General features: G+C 44.0%; 1 protein-coding gene across 2 annotated transcripts in view; it reads right to left on the bottom strand.

The window, feature by feature from the left end:
- Window positions 1–524: 524 nt before the first annotated feature.
- The window catches only part of mrtfba (myocardin related transcription factor Ba), a 28,623-nt gene continuing 9,706 nt past the window's right edge, over window positions 525–19,441 (bottom strand). For both annotated transcript variants that reach the window (XM_086303002.1, XM_086303003.1), the window contains exons 2-17: window positions 18,658–18,739; window positions 16,957–17,194; window positions 11,477–11,542; window positions 11,296–11,351; window positions 11,121–11,196; window positions 10,751–10,912; window positions 10,478–10,641; window positions 10,260–10,388; window positions 9,454–9,701; window positions 8,697–8,868; window positions 6,600–7,607; window positions 6,310–6,417; window positions 6,058–6,207; window positions 5,831–5,965; window positions 5,596–5,656; window positions 525–4,448 (exon numbers count right to left, since the gene is read on the bottom strand). In XM_086303002.1, the coding sequence (XP_086159128.1) occupies window positions 3,955–4,448; window positions 5,596–5,656; window positions 5,831–5,965; window positions 6,058–6,207; window positions 6,310–6,417; window positions 6,600–7,607; window positions 8,697–8,868; window positions 9,454–9,701; window positions 10,260–10,388; window positions 10,478–10,641; window positions 10,751–10,912; window positions 11,121–11,196; window positions 11,296–11,351; window positions 11,477–11,542; window positions 16,957–17,119 (3,192 nt within the window). In that variant the 5' untranslated portion in view covers window positions 17,120–17,194; window positions 18,658–18,739 and the 3' untranslated portion in view covers window positions 525–3,954. The remainder of the gene's footprint in view (window positions 4,449–5,595; window positions 5,657–5,830; window positions 5,966–6,057; window positions 6,208–6,309; window positions 6,418–6,599; window positions 7,608–8,696; window positions 8,869–9,453; window positions 9,702–10,259; window positions 10,389–10,477; window positions 10,642–10,750; window positions 10,913–11,120; window positions 11,197–11,295; window positions 11,352–11,476; window positions 11,543–16,956; window positions 17,195–18,657; window positions 18,740–19,441) is intronic.

Here is a 19,441-nt window from a genome sequence, read left to right as displayed (position 1 = left end):
AGCGTTATTGCTAATGCAATCATATGGCACATTGACTTCTGAGGAAAGTTTAGATGGCACTCATCATCAGAAAGGTCGCCGACCCCTGATTTAGCCAAACAGACATTTGGGGGGGAAAAAAACTGCTGAAGTTTAACCTGAGCACCAGAATGAGTTAGTAAGGTAAATGAGTGTGACGTAGTTGTTGGTGCCAGACAGGCTGATCTGAGTATCTGACAAACTGCTGACGAGCTGGGATTTTCCCCACACAACCATCATTAGTGTTCACAGACAAAATATTTTTCAATACAGAGAAAATATCCATTGAGCGTCATTTCTCTGGGTAAAATGCAATGACGTCATTTAAATGTCACAAAGCTCAAACAGGCTCTGTAAACATGACAGAGGTTACTGTCCTCAAACGGCCTTCACAGTCAGCAGATCTCAGTCCAACAGACCATCTTTGGGATGTGATGTAGAGTCAAATAGTTCAGATAATGTCGACAAATCTCAATATGGACCAAATCTCAATATGGACCAAAAGGTTTTCACAGTACACCAAATCTTTATTGACACATAAAAGCATACAGTACTTATATACATCTTTTTGAGTATTTACAAAATAGAGAGCCCATGGATGTTACACATGTATAAAAATATGCATTACATCTATATAAATATGTACACAATGTGCAAAACATATGGCGTTACAAACAACAAGAGGCATGGCATGGGAGGCGGCGATAAAGAGAGGGGACTGGAACTACTAACAATGCGAAGCCTTAGTTTTTAACCTTTCAGCGTCAATCTGCGATTGAGGATGGAGCCTCTCAGTGCCTCATTTGTAAATTAAATATCCTCCACAGAGCTTTGTTCCACCAACAAATATACAGTGTTCACAGGATGATAAACAGTGCAGGTGAATAAAGAGAGCAGGAGCAGGCAGCTGAAGTCTAACAAGCAAACAGCAATGTTCAGAAAACCTGCAGGAATTCTTCCACGAGAAAAATGAGTTATTTCAATCCTGACACACACCCCTCCCTCCCCCTCGCGGGTAATGAAGTGCGTCTGAACTGTATTACTCTGTAGTAAAGGCTCTTACACGAATAAAATCAAGGCAGGATCTGACACACAGTACAGCATATGTCGAGGGAGAGCAGCTATTATTGCTTTTAGCTGTCCTTGCCTGGGCCAGTCAGCAGCCACAATAGCGAGCTGGGAGTTGCGTCGCATCACAAACGTGTGGATTTACTCCAGCAAAGAGATTTATGTTTATCTGATATGAAAGATTTTGTCTTAGAAAAACAAAAATATACACATAAAACAAGATTAAATGTTGAATCTTTTACTTTAATTCTACAAAGAGAAAAGAGATACAAAAGATAAAAAAATGAGAGTGAGAAATATAATGTTTCACTGCCTTTTTGGCAACAACGTATCGAACGTGACAGCCTTTAACGCTGACAATCAGAAGGAGGAAAAACGCGTTGAACATGAATCAGCCAGTGACTTTCACCGTACGTTTTACTCGTCGCAGTGCGCTCCACGAAGCAGAGGTAAACGAGAATACGAGCTCGTCTCTGAAGGAGCGTGGGATTGACGAGAGTTTGTTAAAACAAGCTGAAAGACGACGCAGCAGAAGCTGAGAAGGAAGTGTGTGCAGCATTTGGCGTTTCGCTTTTCGTTTGGGATCCGAGCACATCTGCGAGTCCTGGCCTGATCAGGTGATACAATGTGGGACCGCAGCAGGAAGAGAGTCCGCTCGGGCCTCCACATCACTGCTTTTACAGGCAAAAAAAAGAAGAAATCTAAACATTTTTGCCTAATTTGCTAGTTTTTTCCCCTGTTTCTGTTACCCTGAAGTATCAACAGCTGCTGTTGAAGATGTGCCGTGAAGCCACAAGAGAAGTGAAACATCGCCCTCTACTGCCTGCGACCATAATAACAGGATAAAGTGGTTAAAATGTAAACGTGATTTCACTGACTGATATAAAAAGAACATTAAAAAAAGTCTTAAAATATAAAAAAGTCCCACACAGTTACACTGCATCTGTCCCAAAAACATAAACAAATACAAAGAATTAATATTCAGGTGAGTGAACTTTGATGCCTTCAATTAAAAGGCAGCCTTCACTGACTACTTCCTGCTGTGCATCACACTGTAAAGGTGTCTACGTTTCTCTTTTTTTAAAAACTTTACTCCGAATGAACGACACAGATACAAGAAAAAAAAAAAAACAGTAAAACAGTCATCGGGAGCCTTACAAAGAGACAAATTTGGAATATTCAAAGCAGGTTGCAAATGATTGGAGTTGGGAGATGTTTTGCAAATTCCTTTAGACAACTTCAGGGCGGCAGCAGAGTTTGAAGCAGCCATAGACTAAACACGAGTACGATCATGCACACGGAGACACGGCTGTACATGCAAGAGACGGAAAGACAAAGACAAACAAACACAGTCACACACACACACACACACACACACACACACACACACACACACACACACACACACACAGAGGGGCATGCTTCTCTCACACACTGCCCGGAAACTGACTTTGTCTACAAGCCACAGCAGCTGATGTATCGCCCTTAAACCAGCGGAGTATGATTTTAGAGTATTCCGATTCCTCCAATGAGCAGTCGATCCCGTATTGAAAAGGCTTGTGAACCAAAGCAACCCATCTCTTTTTTAAAAACTAGAGCAATTTCCTCTCCTGTCTCACACACACAAAGTGCAGGCATACTGCGGGACACCCAGATTTAAAGCTCAAAGACATCTTCCGATAACTGGCAGCACACCTATTACAGATGTGTGTCTGCAAATTGATACTTGTTCCCTTTCCTGTTTCGCTAATCAGAAGAAGAAGGAAAAAAAAAAGCTGCCAACTTTTTTTTAGAGTTAAGTCCCACTTTTTAAAAGTACATTCACAATTCGCGACTTGGACAACTGCAGTATCTGCGCAGCCAGTGGCAACGTGATCTTATGTCACAGTCGTGACGATCGCCTTGGATATGCAGTGTTCACATTTCCTTGTTCTGAGGTCAGCGAGGTGCGTCGTCAGATTTGTGCGCCTCTTTAGTGCATAGCTCTCACGTCGACGGGAGGAGCCGCCGCCGCCTCCTCTCATCGTCGTGTTGTTCTTTAGAGTCATTGGTTGATCAGCTTGACTGATGGGAGTCAACGATAGGTCAGGAGAAAACAGTCACATCTGTTACAAACAAATCACGGACCAGTGCGAACAGAGGCTCGACTTCATTCAGACATTCCTTCACACCTCAGTCTGGCAGCTAGCTGAGTGTATAACCCCGGGCTTAGCATCGGGTGCGTCGTTATAGAGACTCGAGTCTCCTTTTACTTTAGTCTGAGCCTCCAGTCATGTTGTAATCACCAGCTTTTCTAACCTAGCATGTGACAGCACTCACGAGTGTAATTCATATCAGACCTTCAGGAACTGTCTGACACGTTGATCTATCACGATGAGTAAAACAGATGCCGTTTTCCTCTACTAGAAATGATCCCCTCAGCTCAGTTTTCTTAGTGTGGTTTAAACTATTTACAAACAGTCTGTTCTTCCATTTAGCATTTGGCTCTGTTTATGATTGCTAAAATCATGACATCAGACACTAAAAAGTCTATTCTGATTAAAAATCCCTTTATTGCAGCGCAGCGTGACCGCAGTCACCTTTCGGCGGACGCTTTCCAGGCCGCCGAGCCGTTACGGGACTCTCTCCTAAAGCTGTGCAAACTCCTGCTTGTAGTTCTGCTCGGATCAGCCTCTCTTCCTCTAGAGTAGTGGGAATATTACAGATGGTATGGATGTACTGGTAAGAGTGGTATGGCACTTAAAGGCCATGTTTTCTCCTTTTATGTATTATTATTACTATTCTTTTTTTATTTAAAATCTCTGAAGCTTTCCCTTCATCCATCCATCCATCTTTCACACTTCTCCATCTTCATCATCAAAGCCTCCATCAGTCCCAGTGCAGGTCATGTGTATCCAGGAAGTCCGTTGGGATCCCCAGTGGTGTCAGCATCCCGCCAGGACCCGGCGGCATGGTGAGGTCCAGCCACTCCATGTTGTCCAGGGCCGGGTCTGACAGGCCCATGTTGAGTGAGGACGAGGAGGAATCGCAGAAAGACAGCTCTGACGTGTCCATGGGTGAGAAGGGCTGCTGGTCCATGAGCTGGGCCTGCAGCTCCTCCATCAGGCCCTGCGTGCGAGGGTCTGACGCAGACGGCGTCTCGGCCAGCGTCCCCTCTAGAAAGGCTTCCAGCTGATTGTCTGTGGCCAGGGACGATAGACCGGGCAAGCACGGGTTCACAAGCATGGAAGGAGGGGCTACCTGGACCTGCGGGGGCGGTCTGGACAGGACGGTGTTGACTGGAAGGGTGGTGATGCTGGCTGTGACAGGGAGAGTCTTGGGGTGAGACACCGGTGAGTTCTGATGGATAAATGGAGTGATTTCTGCAGGCGGGAAAACAAAGATCAAATAAGGATGGAGATTAAAAACTGACATATTTAAACATGTTAGTTTGTCCACAGTGGATCTAAAAAAAGAACTCATTTATAAAGTGATCTTAGATCGTATCGGTTTTTAAAAAGAGTTCAGGCTGTAGAAATAAATCACATCCTTTAAGCCAGTTATGAGGCTTACTTATGGGTCAATAACTTGCTGAAAAAAAAAACAGCCATTTCAAAGGATGAGTTTCCTTCTTTGATCATTGATCAGCTCGTGTGCTTTAAGTTATCGTCTTATTGCATCAGTCAATCTCTCCTAAGCTTCAGGATACAGACTCTTTCCCTGATCCTCTCCCTCAAATTACAGTTTTAAATGATTTGTTCCTTTAATGCTCACAAGGCATCCACACACTCATGTAGCAAAGCAGCACCGAGCCTTTGCCCCTCTGAAAACGAGCGCTTCACAGTTAAAAGAGTAACATGTGACTCTCACATGTCACACAACTTTGTTCTGGAGTTGTCAGCTTTGAACACTTGTACAGAGTTTTTAGTTGGACACGCCAACAAAGATTTCAGAGAAGTTATGGAGGTGGGTGTGGCTGCGTTAGTGCTCTCTTTAGGTTCTTCTTCACTTCTTTCAAGATTGTGTGTCACTCACAAGCAGAATAGCAGTGGTGCTTTGTGAAGTGGGTTTTTAGGGATGTGCATCTCTAATTTATTGAGGAGGTTTATTTTTAAAGGAGGAAAGCCTCCACGAAGGTCCCTTCTAATCTCGTCTCATTAACCTTAAAAACAACTCCTAGAAGCTTTTATAGAAGTCCCTGTCATGGTGAATTCAGAGTCTCTCGCTTTTTATTAGTCGGCAGTGTGAGGACGATCGGAGCATTTTATGACTCATCAATGCAGAAAAAGTCAAATTCACATTTCCAAATTACTTGAGTAAAAGTAACCCCTTTTGGCAGTCTGCAGTTTACACGGTACGTGGTCTCTGTTATACATAATATCCAAAAGGCTGATATCAGATCAGCCACAATCAGCTCGAATCTGCCCACACAGCAGCTTATTCACCGTTTCTCTGACACTTGGGGCTTTTTAAACTTCTTCACACTGAACAGAACGTTTTTCTTTGCACCGTCAGTGTGCACCAACTTACCTCCGCTCTCTATAAGGATGTCAAACAGGTCGTCCATTTGCTGGCTGGTTGCTGTGGGAACCTGAAAAGACATTTAAGGACGTTAAGAGACTCGACGCTTTGTAACCAAAAACGAAAAAGCTGCTCAAGGCTGGAAAAACTGGAAGTATACGCCTACGTTTTTTATGCTTCTCTGTACTCTGCACACATCAGTTTCAGTAGTGTGTGTGTCAGCTGTGGCTTGTTTTCATCTAACCTGTGAAACGTTGTTGATGTGAAGACTGCGGCTCTGTTTGATGGCCTCCTCATAGCGGGGAGGCTCTCTGGTCTTAGGAGGCTGGGGAACCAGGGAGGTGGGCTGGAAGATGAAGGTGGGCTGAGGAGAGGAAGGCTGCAAAGATGACAGAGAAAAGATCAAATCAGAGAAATATGTGAAGATCTGAAGAGTTAAGTTCAGAAAAATGCTGAATTCCTGACAGACACCTTATTGAGGGGCCCGTTGGAGATTTGATGGTTGGGTGATGCTCGTGGAGAGAGCTTATTCTCTGGGGAGCTTCTCAAAAAGCACTGGGGATTCATCTCAGGTCTACTCTGGTTCTCCAAGCCAGCAGTGTTATTGCACATAGTCAGAGTCTGCCAAGACATGAGAGAGTCTGACATCAGACCTCTGTGCATCACAGGTCTTTGAGGCTTTTGTGTAGAGCTAACTGGAACTACTAATGAGACGTGACTCACTTGTAGCAGCGGCTGCTGGCTGGGTGCCATCTCCACCTTGGTGGTCTGCAGCTGAGGGACTGAGGAATGGACCAGGCCTGGGTTTGAGACTGTGGCCTGGAGAACAGGCTAGTGCAGAGGAAAGACATGCGAGACCTTAAGACCTCAACTTTACAGAGGATGAGTCGAGATGGTTCTTTCTAGGTTTTATATTAAGATTATCATTAATAATGCCAAGATGAGTTTATAGTAGATCAACACGCACTTACTCTGTGACACCCTCTGCCATGCTACGCCACTGGCTCACTCACCTGCAGGCTGACGGTGGTGCTTGGCAGCTGGATTGCAGCAGCGTTGTTGGGCAGTGACACTGGAAGGAGGATCTGTGTTCCAGCTTGGCCAGTTGCTGTCAACAAAGTCCGAGGCTGACCCAACACCTGGGAAACACCACCCGAGTGGCTGATGAAGAACTGCTGCAGGCTGGGGGGTGTGGGCTGGGACTGTGGCTGGGCTCGGAGTTTGGGACTTTTCTGGGACTGCGAGAGGAGCTGTGGGCTGCTGGTTACTTGAGGCTGACCTGGGGCCTGGATTTGTGTGATGAGCTTGGTTTGGGTCTGCAGCGGCTTGCCAGAAGAAACGGTCACATCCTCCAACTTCACCAATCCTGCCACGGGTGCTGAGAGTGCCTGTGAACCCAGGATTGAGCTTGGGATAGCAGCAGTCGATGAACAATTTGACAGGACTGCACCTTCGACTTTCACCAGGTTAGAGTTGAGGACAGGAGGAACAGAGTTCACAGCAGCTCCTGGAGCGATCTTGGGGGACATAGAGGCAGAGTCACCCTGACCTCTCTTCTCCACTTCCAGTTGCATCTTCAGCACCTCCACCAGCTTCTGCTCCTGCTCCAGCTTCCTCATCAGCTCTTCTATCTGCCGCTCCTTCTCGTGGAGCCTTCTGTCCTTTTCCTCTGGGACTTTGAAAGACTGTGAGGACTGTGGCCCTAACGAGGTCAGCATTTGAATTTCAGACATCCCTACATCCTGCTGGAGGGCGGAGAGATCAAAAGGAACAGGTGAGACAGGCGGCGTAGAGCTCATGCTCTCTGGAGCCACCTGCTGGACTGGGACTACAGCAGGTGTGGTAGTTGTGGTAACCTCCATGGGGATGGCAGATAGGGTAGTAGTGGCAGGAGTGGGGATGCTGGCAGCAGCAGTGGTGCTGGGATTGTCCTGGAAAGGCTTCAGTCTTTCTATCAGATCCGTCTTTGTTCCCGACACTGGGAGGCCACGAAGCTTCAGCTCTAGTTTCAGCTCGGCCACCTGGGAAGACAAAAGGAGGATCACGTCAGCATCAGATTTTAGACTTTAGTAGTCTATTTTTACAGGAGCAGTTCACTCTCTTTGGAAATGTGCTCATTTTATTGCCAAGAATTAGAAGAGAAAAAAAGATTAACATAATTTATGTGTGTTTGTTAAATTTGTAGCTGGAGACAGCAGATGGTTGGCTTTGCATTAAGACGCGGAAAAATGTGGAAACATGTTGGCTGTGCTTAAAGGGACAACAATCCACCAAACAGCACGTCTAAAGCACATCATATCTTGTATGACTCATGATGAGCCATCATAAAACCAACAAATACCAGCCACAAACGCCTGACTTCATACGTGCTGCAGTTTTCAGGCTTTGTGCGAAGACACGCTGCTTCAGGTTGGAGTTTCTGATTTAGTGCGCAGGCAACATAGTGCCATTAATCTTCTCTAATAACACTGTAATAAAGCAAATACCACACTTCAGCACAGAGTCTTTCCTACAGACGTAAGTACTGTGGCACGGACATCTACAGGAGCTGTGAAACTGCAGTGTACAGTTTTTGTGCTGATGTTAATGTTTGGAACGCTGTAGTTACTGAGTCAGCAGAGCACAACTTTACACACTTTGTGCATCGGCACTCTGCAACTTTACATGATGTTAAGTTTTTAACGATTCAACAAAGATCGCACCCACAGGAGCTGCCAAGCAAACCTGTGTCAGGAAGCTCACGGTGCACCGTTTTTGTGCTGATGTTAATGCCAGAGGAGGCTAGGACTTCCTCTGCCAAACAAGCCAGACTTTTACATCTGCTCTGTAACTTTACATGGTCTGACACTTTGTGGCTTGTTGCAGGGTTGCATCTTATTATAGCAAAACACTTCAATTCAGTCAGTTCTTTAGAAGGCCCAGTTTTTTCACAAACATCTATAAAGGCTAAATGCATAGCTAGGTGACACCTGCAGCAATGGGACTGAAAAAAAAAAAAGAATTCAAAGATTAAGGAGTAGTCATCCAGTACTTTTGTCTATGTTATTTTTCTCTGGGTCAGTTAAACAGAAATTTCCAAAGTGCCTGGGAATGTGATTTTGAACAAATACCTTCATCTCTTCCAGGTTGGCAGGCAGGACACCGGGTTTGCGGTTGGACAGCGAGTTGTTTGGCCGGGCCATTGCTGAAGGCAGAGCAGCAGGGGGAGGTGCAGTGGGCAAAGACACCACAATAGAAGTTGGCAGTGTACTCCCACCGTTATTCTGACCCTCTGCCACAGGTCTGCAGCAGAGGGGGGAGGGGAAAAGACAAACAAAGATGAGGTGATTGTTTTTTTAAGGAAATCCTTTCTGAATTACAGGAATATGAAACAAAAAAAGAGGAAGTGGAGGTGGGAGAGAGGGACGGTGTTGTTATAGAGAGAAGAAAGGCAGAAAGAAGAAAACAAGGAGAGGAAATGGGTTCAAACAGTCCATCCATCCTGTTCCTCTTGCCTCACTAACAACACCAGTCAACCAAATCACAGGCCAACAGCGATTTCAAAGACAGCTTTGCTACACCGCTGCTGCCAGGACTTTCACGAAAACAGCAGCTGGTTCATCAACATCCTGTTAGTTATCAATATGATTAGGCACAAGCCTGTTATTGGCGCTCTGCCCCTCTGTGTTGTTGAAAACAACAATATTTGGCTTTGTTTCATAATTAAAAATCAAATGTCAAGCAAGCCAAACTAGTTTAGAAACACAAAAATAGAAAGAAACCCGTCTGAAGTACAGGTAGAAATAAAACTGCAGAATAACACTGGTTTCAATGTTAACACGGGGGGGGGGGCGGGGCTAGTATTTGTAATTTGCTTTGCACACGTACTTGAGCGGTGCTGGTAATATAGTTTGGTAGTTGTAATGCTGCTGCTGCTGGCTGAGGATCTGCAGCTGGAGAAACAGCTGCTGTTGCTGCAGTAACCGGGCGTATGAGGAGTCCATGGGTGCTTCGCTGGCCTCCTGCTTCTGGTCTGGGGGAACATACTGGTGGTACTTAAGCTTTTTCACCCTCGGCTTCGGCTCCTTGCCCTTCTTACTGCGACTCTTCTCTGAGGGAGCTTTCTGCTGACTTTGCTTTGGTGGAAGCAAACGTGGAGGGAAAAAGTATTAACATGTGTTAAACTCAACAACAGTCTCTCCCCTCCTCTCTGGAGGGGAGAGGGAGGGGAAACAGGAGGACAAAGGAGGGGGGAACAACTAAGCTGTAGTGCCTCTTCACCTCACTGTGCAATACCTTGTGCAATACTTTTTGTAAATAGTCAACAGTGCAATAGACTCAATACTTGAAATGTGCAATTCACTTGTATTTTTATTTTTTATTCCTATTTATTCTATTTATCCCCTTTGTATATTTTATTTATATTTGTTTCTGTATTTATATATATATGTGTGTGTGTGTGTGTGTGTGTGTGTGTGTGTGTGTGTGTGTGTGTGTGTGTGTGTGTGTGTGTGTGTGTGTGTGTGTATATATATATATATAACAATTCTGTAACTGTAACTTCGGTCGTTGCTGTGCTTTTTTTGGAAATCGAATTTCCCAGAGGAACCCACCCGAGGGATTAATAAAGTTCTATCTTATCTCTTATCTTATCTTAGAAAAGCAGAAAATGGAAACAGATGCGTTGTGCTTACTTTCACCAGTGTTGGGGCTGGTTTTGGAGGTACAACTGTAGCGACTGGATGAGTGAGGGTGACAGCTGGGTGGCTGGCAGGCGGCTCATTGGTGGCGATTACTTTCATGAAGTCTGTTTTTGGGACGGGCTGCAAAGAAATAATGGGTGGAGGGGGACACACTTAAAACCTCCAATGTCACTGTCGTTAAATAACAACAGTCTGGGCCTCCAGCTGACCTGCAGGATGGTGCTGGGCAGTGCTACTGGAGAGGGCGTCTCTGGTGCTCTGCTCTCCACCGGTGAGGGTGCAGAGCTCTGGGACTCCTGGCTGGCCGGTTGCTCCGGGGACAAAGCGTCGTTGCTGTCTTCCTCAAGAACCTTTGGATAATTCACCTGGCCCACTGAAAGATAGTAAAAATTACAAATCTTTTATCATTATTCAAAGGATCAAACAAAGACATCTTTTTGTACCGATGAATTTAAACGTAAACTAAAATCATGTGTTCTCACCGATGATGGCTTGTTTAACACTGGAATCCACCGGCAAAATGTTTTTCTCCACCAGCTCCATTGGGCCTGGTCGCTGGGCGATCTTCTCGTTGAGGTTGTCTGCTAGTCGGGCTCTCTTCAGTTTCATCTGAGTGGCCTGTAGTGAAGGTTCTGCTCCGGTCTCTGGGGACGACAATAAAAATTGTTATACAATCAGTCATAAATCAAATCAGCTAAATGCTCTAACATCAAGTTAAAAATACATCCTTTCTTGCTTAAATATGACATCAGTCTTTCTATTTCAACACTTTAAAGCACCACAGGAAACAATACTTAAAGCATTGTTAAAAAAAAGAAGTTTGTGCATTGTGAAATAGGCAATTATTAGAACCTTGCAGGATGTGCATCCTGACCAGCTCTGCTCTTTCTGGACGACTGCGGATCTTATGTTTGAGAAAATTCTCAGTCTGGAGAGGAAGGCAGACACAGATCAGTTAATTACTTAAATTTTACTGTTACTAACAACTCAAGTTTACATTTATGTAGTTTTTTCCCCATAAACTTACCCGGGCTCTCTCCAAGCTGCGAATCTGCCCGTGGAAAGCTGCCGGACTCTTCAAAGCTGCAATACAAAACATTTTCATCTACTTTATTTTTTTAAATGTCTCCTGAGTTATCAGTATGAACCAGGGTACCACTTTGTTATTATTTCCCACCCACGCCACAATAGCTGTTGCAGTTACTCACGTGGCATAATGCCCTGGTCCACCAGCTGCTCCCGGGTTCGCCTCTGCTGGAGTCTCAGCTGCAGCACTGAAAGCAAACATGGAAAAGCAAATTTAACTGCTATGTAGAGAAAAAGATGAGAAACCTTGCTTGATGCTTAATGAGAACTACGAAAGCGAGGAAATAAAATAGGGAAGACAAACACAGAAAACCCAAAAGATGACGAGAAAAATGTCTCACTAATGCAACTCATAGTGTACTCATCGTGCTGACGTTACGTATATTTTCATGTTTAGGATGACTGTGCAGACTTTCACGCTAAATGCTCTGCAGCTGATCACATCTTTACAAACGGGGTTAAACAAAGAGGTGCACGCTAGTGTGGCGAGTCTCTCCCAGGTATTAGAATTCTGCCGTTTTAGGCGATTGAACCTAAAACCCTGTTATTGTTTTGTTACTTCACTCCTCAAATCTGCCTGGTAAGACTCAAATCGTGACTGTAACAGTCGCTGCTGAGGGATGGGAGGCATTTCACTGAAACCAATTTGAGATGAGTTTGTTTGCCTCGTCTGTATCGTCGACACATCATAAGACGTAAAAGTGTTTTTGTAACTGCAATACACTACAGGAGCAGTATCACCTATATCGCCTGCTAAGACTGCACTCAACACTAATGAAGAAGAACGGAGCGCGAAACAGGAGGATGGAAGAAAATGTTAAAAATAAAAAATAAAAGTTTGGTTTCCCCCCCCATGTAAAAGCACAGAAAACAAAGTTAAATGCAGAGTGCAAAGCATTGATGCTGCTTCATTACAAGCATTTAAATGCCGCATACTGGGGCTGTGATGTCATCACTGAACGGCGCAGTTTTAGAGCGCGCAGCGTTGATACCTCGTTTATGCTGCTGTTTGTACAGTAATGTTTATGTTAGCTTACCTGTAGGAAGCTTCTCAGAATGTTTGCTAAGCCAACACGAGTCAGTTTTGTTAGCTAATGAGTGAAATATGATAGTAAAGCATTAAACAGGGGCACTCGAAAAGAATCTGCACCTCTCAAATGGCTGAAGTCACGACAGAGAGCATTGTTATCAGCAGCTGGGAACATCGTCTCAAAGATAAGAGCAGGCCTCACTCCAGAGCACGTCCAATTAATCATCTGTAAACTTTGGAAACTTGTTATTTTGGACTAGAAAATAAAATCTTTTTGATTGAATTGGAAGCTTTATTTGAGCTTATGGGCAGCAGCCATTTTTACTTTCCTATCTGCACATTATTTTTTGTTTAAATACTATGAGGACTTTAATTTGTATTAAATAAAAATATTAGCCATTTCATTTTTATCGAGCAATGTTAAAAACACAGCTGATTATTTTAAAATTCATGTTTCCTGGGTCATTATTTGAATTTGCTGTGAGACGAGACAACAGGGTGATTTCACAGGTGGGCAGACTTCAGCAGGTGGAGCCTGGAACAGGAGGTTTGCCCAAAGGGAGCAGAGATTAGAGTTATTGAGATAATCGTCGACTAATTGAAGAAAATTTGCAGATTAGCCGGTCTTAAAAATAACGTTTAGTTGGAACCCTACACCAGACTGCACTGTTTCTTAGAGTTTCAAAGCAGTTGCTGACTCAGCGCTGCAAGACACTGAACGTAAAAAGGCAGCAACAACTGCATGCTCAGCAGAAACCGCTTCTCTCAGAAACACCAGCACACAGCTTTAATGGGATTTCATTAAGAGACAGTCACACAGGGACGTATACACTGAGTGGGAGTTGCAAATGCCCACAGATTAAGCACCGGGCACAAGTACAGTTACTTCTGTATTCACAGGAAGGGACACGTCAAAATTACTGTGAAATACAAACTCCTACAACACAACAGGAAACAGCTGCCTCACCAATATTTTGTCTTTCCCATCTGTTTACCGCCAATCGCTTTCATAACTGATGCCCATTTTACAGACGAAACTGGTATTAAAGGCAACGCAGCTCCGGTCAAAAATTTACAGAAATAATTGCCGATTCAAAAAAAGAAAAAAAAAAAATCAGTAACGTGGACTCTCGCTGCGCTCTGTAAACACTGCGAGCCAGGTTTCGGTGGAGACATGTATGCTTAAGGTGATTCAGTTAAGACTTCCAGTAAACAACGTCCCCGAATTCCTCCGGGAAACGGCGCTCAGACTGACAAACACACGATGACCTGTGACCTCAGCAGTGTGAAGGGAAACTGTGGATATGAATGAGGCGTTTATGCGCTCACACAGAAATAAGGAAGTAAAAGAAATGAGTGTTGTTAAACCAGTACCAGTACCACACACAATATATATTAGAGATTATGTGTAAGCAGACTAACGAAAAAACACTTTGGAGACACAGCAGGTTTGACTGCCTTTGTAAAGCGTTTGCTTTGCCTGCGCCTTCAGTGCAGCCTCTCTGCTCAGATTTGCTAAACTAAAAGAAATTAAAAGATAACTACTTAAACGTTTACAACTCAGGACACCTTTTGATTTTAAGCCCTTCTTTAAAGTTTTCCTAATAACAATCTGCAGCAATCAGACACTGAAAGCAAACTTGTGAGATAAGGAGAAATGAGACAGGAAAAAAACAGCATGGTTACTGTTAAAATATTTGAATGCTGGACAGTGCAAGTGTTTCAGAGTACGGAGGAAGTGGAGACAACCAGGGTGGAGTAAAAGATAAGGTCTTTATCACAGAGTCTCTGCTAAGTTCCAGTATTCTGTATGAATCAGGCATACTGATTGCTTCCCAGCTGCAGCTCCTAAAATGTGGAACAATTTGCCTTTGCACATTAGACGGGCCTCCTCTCAATAGTTTTTTAAACCCACCTTTGACACCTTGTGAGATGTTTTAATTTTACTTTTGTTCTATTGTCCTTCTCGTTTTACGTCTTTCGTGTATTATTCTGTATAGCACTTTGGTCCTTTGTGGCTGTGTAACAGTGCAGCCTGCTCGGAGTGTCTTTGAGTTAGTGTGAGCTGTCCTGAGACAATTAATTGCTCACAGTTGTTAATAAATTTAACAGTAGGGAGATTACACAGCCGCTGGCAGAGGCGCACATTAGCAAACACCCTGACAGCTGCTTAATATGACGCTGAAATGGAAAGTGTTGCTGGTGAGCTCAGCAGTTTGTCAAAAGCACTCCTAACCACCGCTGTGTATTTATTTGGACAGTATTAAATGAGTAATGATAACATCCTAATGAAACTCATCATAAATAAAGATTATACAGGGTGGGCCATTTATATGGATACACGTAATAACATGGGAATGGTTGGTGATATTAAAGTCCTGTTTGTGGCACATTAGTATATGTGAGGGGCAAACTCCTCAAGATGGGTGGTTTAGAAGTCGGCCATCTTGGATACAACTTTTGTTTTTTTCAATAGGAAGAGGGTCATGTGACACATCAAACTTATTGGCAATGTCACAAGAAAAACAATGATGTGCTTGGTTTCAACGTAACTTCATTCTTTCATGAGTTATTTACAAGTTTCCCTCCCTGTGGGCTTCAAACTATTTTACATGATCTATATATAAGCTTCGACATGTGATCCTAAAAGAGAGAAGTCATTTGTATTTGTGGAAACGTGGCCTGTATTTATTTCTTTACTTGCTCTCAGTCTGATAAACAATAATTTCATAAAATACTCGATTAAAATCAGTCAGACACGTCCACACCATCTCTTCTACCAAAACCCTGTACAGGGTGGCAGGACAAACTTCACATCTTAGAAGAGAGCCGGAGATCAATAATAACTACTGATAAACACAGAGTGTGAAAAGGTAACTTGAGAAGAAACACTCAGTGCATTATGGGAAGTCCCCAGCAGCCCAGGCCTTTTTCAGAACAACTAAGGGAGGGTTCAGAGTCACCCGAAACAGGCCTAATTATAAGCTTTATCAAAAAAAAGTAGAGCTGGTGTCTGTTTCCTGTATCCAAACTGGTTCCACAGCAGAGGGCCTGAAATCTGACACTGATTAACACACCGTTACCCTGTTTCTGAGAGGCTTGTGAGCTGCCCACGTGACAGACCATCCAGCCATGAAACAGTCGTGCATTTCTGTATTACTCATGCTTAGGCACGTCAGCCTGTCATGTGACATCCAAACAGAGACAGAAAAGTTTGTGAGTTGCAAGAGATCAGCCAGCGCTACACTTGGCTAGAGAACACGTGCGATACGCGTCTATCACCCGTTCTGGTCCATTTCTTAAAACCGCGAATTCCAAAAATAAACACCTCAAGTGAGATGGACTTCCTGTTCAGAGAAGTCAGTTACTCAAAGCTAATTATAGGTAGAACTCACAATTTGCAAACATAAAAAGAAAATCAACAGCTTGGTGGAGATTCGTTTTATTCTTATTATTTGTTTGCATATAAACTTCTGCTTACCAACTTCAATTTTTAGGCTACTTCCTTTTCAGACTCCTAATCTTTGTCAAAACAACCTCAAAACCCTTAATCTCCAAACTCCATCCTGCTGATAGTGGTGCTGTAATTCTCCTCCTCTCCCTCCAGACTCTCTGAGCTCGCCACAGCTTAAGACTCAGAGCCGTCTGATGGCAGACAGATTAACACCTGCATGATAAAAGCCAATATGAGAGGAGGGACTCTGCGGTTGGCAAAGTGCTGTGGAGGGCTCAGAGGGTGGAAAGTATGAGGTATGTTTTCTCACTGGAGGGGAAATGACAAAAGCCGAGATGATAAGTGGGTGCTACTACTGTTGACATTCCACAGAAATTTTCCGCAGTCAAGCCGTTTCTCCTGCGAAATCCTACAGTCACCCAGAACGTGTTAAATCCAGTCTGGAGCAGCTTTGATTAAAACCCACTGCAGCATTTGTTGACTTGCATCTGACGAATTAAGATTTTCTTGGGAATCATGATCAATACCGCAGTGACTGGACTGAATGGCTTAACTGGTCTCCATACGCCAGTCTAAGCCACGATTAGAAGCTGGCGGTGAACCGAACCCGCTCCCAAAGCCTGGTATTTGCATAGCCATCCATCAGTGTCATATTCAGTCCCATGTGGATGCCAAAACAACACTGACACTGTGAGGATTTAGAAGCAGAGCTGGTGGAGGAATCAGGAGTTGAGGACTGAAGCGTGATTGGCTAATAGAGTGGCAGTTAGTGACTGCACATCTTTGTATTTACATTATTGGACAGTGTGTGCGCTATCAACGCATGCAATCTTCAAATACAGTATTTGGCATCTTCAGTTTACACGGTTTCTGCTGATTTTATCTACGAAACTATTTTGTCTGTGTTTTATCTGTATGCATGTAGCTGATAATAATGCTTGTTATTCTCTAACACCTTAGAGAATAACACAGAAAGAGGGATTTACACATATCACTTTTCTCCGTTTTTCACTGCTTTTTAAATAATGTCACTCAGTTTGTGCTGCAGCAGAGACAGGAAGTGTGGGAAGCCAACAGAGATGAACTGTGGAGGTTGTGTGGCAGCAGTGTATCCTCACCATTTTTGCGTTCACTGAGCGGAGGCAGGCTCTGTGTGGGCTGCAGCGACAGCTCCTCCATCTCATGGGTCACAGCCTCGCTCTGGGGACTGGGCACCAGTAGATTTGACATCTCGCAATCCCCCTCTGCTCCTAACTGCCTCTGGGAAGCCTGGGGCTCCATCCTGCCTCAGGAGGTTGGGGAGGCTCTGAGGCAACCAACGGATCACCGTCCCTGTGTGTAATGTCTCCCTGCTACCTGTGTAAGAGCAACAGGAAAGAAGAGAAAGAGGAGTATCAGTTAAAATCCTTCCTCAACAGGAGGAATGCGTCACTCAACGATACTTTGTGGGCTCCTCGAAAATAACGCTAATTCAGAATAACGAGCATCATCATCCTGTTGGTATGACTGCTTCACCCAACTGGTGAAATGCTAAGGGTGGCATTTCATTTCAGCCATCTGGAACAGCTCAGTCGCAGCCCAAATTATTCATTAAGCCAGCTGGGTTGGCTATTATACTGAATAATCACTTCAAACCGCTGCTCAAGAGAAACAACGCCAATTTGTGCATGAATGTTCTCTCTGTTCCGACAGGCTTCATAATCCGGAGCATGACGTCGTTGTGGTGGTTTCAAACGGAGGGAACGGAAACATTTCGGGGAGCAACACAAACAGTTTAGTATCCATGGCGTCCCAACAGTCTGCTCGGTCTGAGCCATTTATCGCTCTCCAGCAGCACCCAAATCTATCCATTCCTGGACCTAAGCACTCTTTAATAACCATCCTGATGTGCTGCTTTTGGCTGAGAAGCACCCTGTTCCTATTGCATCTTTCTTTTCTCCCCTCAAGTGTCAAAGGCATCACACAGACCACAGAGTCTGCAGCACCATAAGACATGCAACAAATGCTTGGACTTGAAATCAGTTTTCATTTATAAGTCTCTGCTCTCGCAGCGCTCCACTACACTGTTTTCCTTTAAGATCTGTGCCAGTTTCACAGACCAACATCAAGAGTCTGCAGCTCCATTAATCTGGCATTAAGTACTAACAGGGGAGTCATTGCCAGTTAACTTGACATTTATTCTCAGTTGGTCCATGTTAACTGCTGCAACCACTACAAAATTCACCCCAGTCGCCAAAACTTTGGTTTCTAATCCATCACCACTCACTGCCTCTTATATGATGATTATGTGCTATTAAAACAACCTGGTTCAGCGACAATTCGGGCCTTGAAGTTCAGCAGTGTAACCTCAATGGCTTTCTGTGGTAAAACTGCAGAAACAGTGTTTCACACAGTGACTGTAGAGGTCAGACATTTTCTAAGAAGGGTGCATGCGTCTAAAGAGAGACACAAGCCTACTTTTTTAAGTTTGCAATTTAAATTACCAAGTACTTTGGAACAAAAAGCAACAGGGCGACATACTCCAGTGCATTTCCAGTGAGTCTCATCCTCTGGATGGACGACACACTCCTGGACCGGTTATCCCTCCAGTCTGTCCAAAAGACCAGACTTAAACGCAAAAACTGCCACGTAAACAAAAACAGCCTTGAAATAGAGAAGTGATCAAGAAAAATGGATGGATGGATGCTTGTTCCCACACTATGTTAAAACAAATGCAGTTTGTCTGTTAGCTTGCTGGCACACAGCTGGGACGCCGATGCAAAGAAAACCATCGCCTTGGGTGGTAACTGTATATGAGCTGTTGATGGGACCATTCCTACCTGAGGAAGCAGCAGACAAGGGACGGAGAAAGAAGTCTTGGCTAGTTGCTGTGAAGAGTCACACTAAGCCATTGAGTCGAATCTGGAAGGAGAGAGAAAAACAAACATCATGAGAATGAAACTCACAAGTGCAGCATGTTTTCCTTTTTTTCAGATGACTCAGTGACACTGGACAGTCAGTGTATAATCCTACACCACATTCAGTGCTAAGCCTGTTTCACTAAAAGTCTCTTCTGTTTCTGTCTAGTCATAATGGCTGTTACATTTAAAGAAGAAGAAAAAAAGCAGTAAGCTTTATTTTCCTTTATTTCTGAAAAGCGGTGGCTGAATATTAGCGTGTTTTCAGACCACCAAACCAGAGTTTAACATAATAGAGGGGCAAGAGAAACCACACTGAGAAACAACTACTTGAACCTAATGAGAAATCCGATCTGCAAAACATGGTGCCACTGTGATGCTGCTTTAAAAGGTGCGGCGAATAAAAGTAGTAAGCACCACTTCAAAATGCCGCAATGGATGCGGCCGACACTCAAAGCTTCATCTGGGTCTGAAAAATCACGTTCAAAGGTTGCACGGAAAACATGCACACTATGATCGTCTATACAAAGACAACAGAAACTGCAGCTGTAGTGCAGCATCATACTGCAGCATGAGGCAGAGAAAAGGAATCAATCAGCCACACAAAGAAGCTTTTAATCCTCTCTGAGATGTGTGCAAAGTAGATAACTTAATTAGGATAAGACTCATGCATCAATTCACTGACACTCTGGAAAGATAATGGCCT

The sequence above is a fragment of the Aulonocara sp. 'chitande type north' Nkhata Bay genome, linkage group LG8 (assembly GCF_057382095.1).
Source record: "Aulonocara sp. 'chitande type north' Nkhata Bay isolate Kocher_YH1m ecotype deep benthic linkage group LG8, A_spYH_male_GT1.1, whole genome shotgun sequence".
NCBI classification, from domain to species: domain Eukaryota; kingdom Metazoa; phylum Chordata; class Actinopteri; order Cichliformes; family Cichlidae; genus Aulonocara; species Aulonocara sp. 'chitande type north' Nkhata Bay.
The sequence above is the reverse complement of the archived record's forward strand: the minus strand, read 5'-3'. Positions and strand labels throughout refer to the sequence as shown.